Source organism: Cebus imitator, unplaced genomic scaffold (genome assembly GCF_001604975.1).
Source record: "Cebus imitator isolate Cc_AM_T3 unplaced genomic scaffold, Cebus_imitator-1.0 Scaffold469, whole genome shotgun sequence".
In the NCBI taxonomy this organism is placed as follows: Eukaryota; Metazoa; Chordata; class Mammalia; order Primates; family Cebidae; genus Cebus; species Cebus imitator.
Window position 1 is genome coordinate 1,205,941 of NW_016107784.1, and position 1,644 is coordinate 1,207,584.

The 1,644-nt window shown below is 43.2% G+C and overlaps 1 protein-coding gene across 1 annotated transcript in view; it reads left to right on the top strand.

Annotated features, from left to right (window-relative positions):
- A2ML1 (alpha-2-macroglobulin like 1) overlaps positions 1–1,644 on the top strand; it is a 62,251-nt gene that overhangs the window by 52,561 nt on the left and 8,046 nt on the right. The window contains exon 29 of the mRNA XM_037732738.1: positions 1,144–1,359. Within this exon, the coding sequence (XP_037588666.1) occupies positions 1,144–1,359 (216 nt within the window). The remainder of the gene's footprint in view (positions 1–1,143; positions 1,360–1,644) is intronic.

The following is a 1,644-nucleotide window of genomic DNA, read 5'->3' on the forward strand; positions in this document are numbered from 1 at the left end:
TTAGTAGAGACAGGGTTTCATCATGTTGGCCAGGCTGGTCTCGAACTCCTGACCTCAGGTGATTACCTGCCTCGGCCTCCCACAGTGCTGGGATTACAGGTGTGAGCCACTGTGGCCAGCCAGAATCATTTTTCAGTGAAATCCTTGGCTATCACAAGAAGTCATATATCACATATCACCCACACTGGTTTTTTAGCTGACAGTTAGGTCCCTTTCTATGAATTCTTTCCATATGTTCAAACAGTATAAAACTTCCATGTCTCCAGTCCACAAAGGGTAAACAAAAATTGTTTGTAGGTGGTCAAGCTGCACAGATAAAACTTGTTCCCGGCTTCACTGGGGTTGGTGACCTGTCTTCTTGTTTTGTACAACAGTGATAATGTCAAAATAAGACTGTTTTTCATTTGTGAGATGAAGAAATAGGGGTTCTTTTGGTAATAGATACTTTACACAGTGTCAAGCATGTAGAAATTTTCATAACATAGAGCGAGATATGACAATTTTGAACACTTCATTAATTTTTCTTTCCCCTTGTAATTTAGATGAATTATGTTTTCAGAATGAAGCAGTTCAAACTTCACCGTCCCATGCTCACTTAGTGACAGTTTATCTGTCTTATTCCCAGAGAAATAAAAGATCGTCACATGGTACAATGGCTAAGAGGCTGGCCTGCAAAAAAGGACTTACCTAGGGTCCCTGATACTCCTTCCAAGTGTGATGTAGAAGATCGTTATATAGTTAAATGACATCATAGACTGCAATTTCTAGGGCTATCAAGTTACTCCTGCTTCCTCCCCAAATAAGGAAGCTCTAAAATATATACCGAACAGTTATTCACTTGCTTGTAGCCATAACTCATTCTGAAGCTGTTTGATTTCTGAATATGAATTTGTTAGGTTAACCAAGTAACCCATGGATGTTCGGTAGTACCTTGTTGATGGTGATTTTCTATAAAAGCATGCTACTGTGATTTCTATGTCAGCTTCTCCAGAGGAGGTGGGTATAGTTCTCTAAATACTTGGAGAAGACATCATCCAACCCAACTAACAGCAACCAGATGTGTGGGTTATAGATAGTTGTTCAAGGTTAATTCCAATGGCTCACAAAATGGTAAGTATACGTTTGGTTGTTTGTTTCCCTCAGGACACTGTAGTTGCTCTCCAAGCTCTTGCCAAATATGCCACTACTGCCTACATGCCATCTGAGGATGTCAGCCTGGCTGTAAAATCCACTGAGAATTTCCAGCGCACATTCAATATACATTCAGCCAATAGATTGGTATTTCAGCAGGAGACTCTGCCCAACGTCCCTGGAATGTACACGCTGGAGGCCTCAGGCCAGGGCTGTGTCTATGCACAGGTAAGTAGAGATCCATGACAATGAGTGCACACTGGGAAGGAGAATCTGGGGGCATCTTCCCCTTAGGCCTTCTCTCTTTCTCACTCCTAAGAAAAGTAGTTTGAGGGCCCGATGCGGTGGCTCACGCCTGTGATCCCAACACTTGGGGAGGCCGAGGCGAGCGGATCATCTGAGGTCAGGAATTTGAGACCAGCCTGGCCAACATGGTGAAACTCTGTCTCTACTAAAAATACAAAAATTAGTCGGGCACGGTAGCAGGTGCCTGTGATCCCAGCTTTTTGGGGG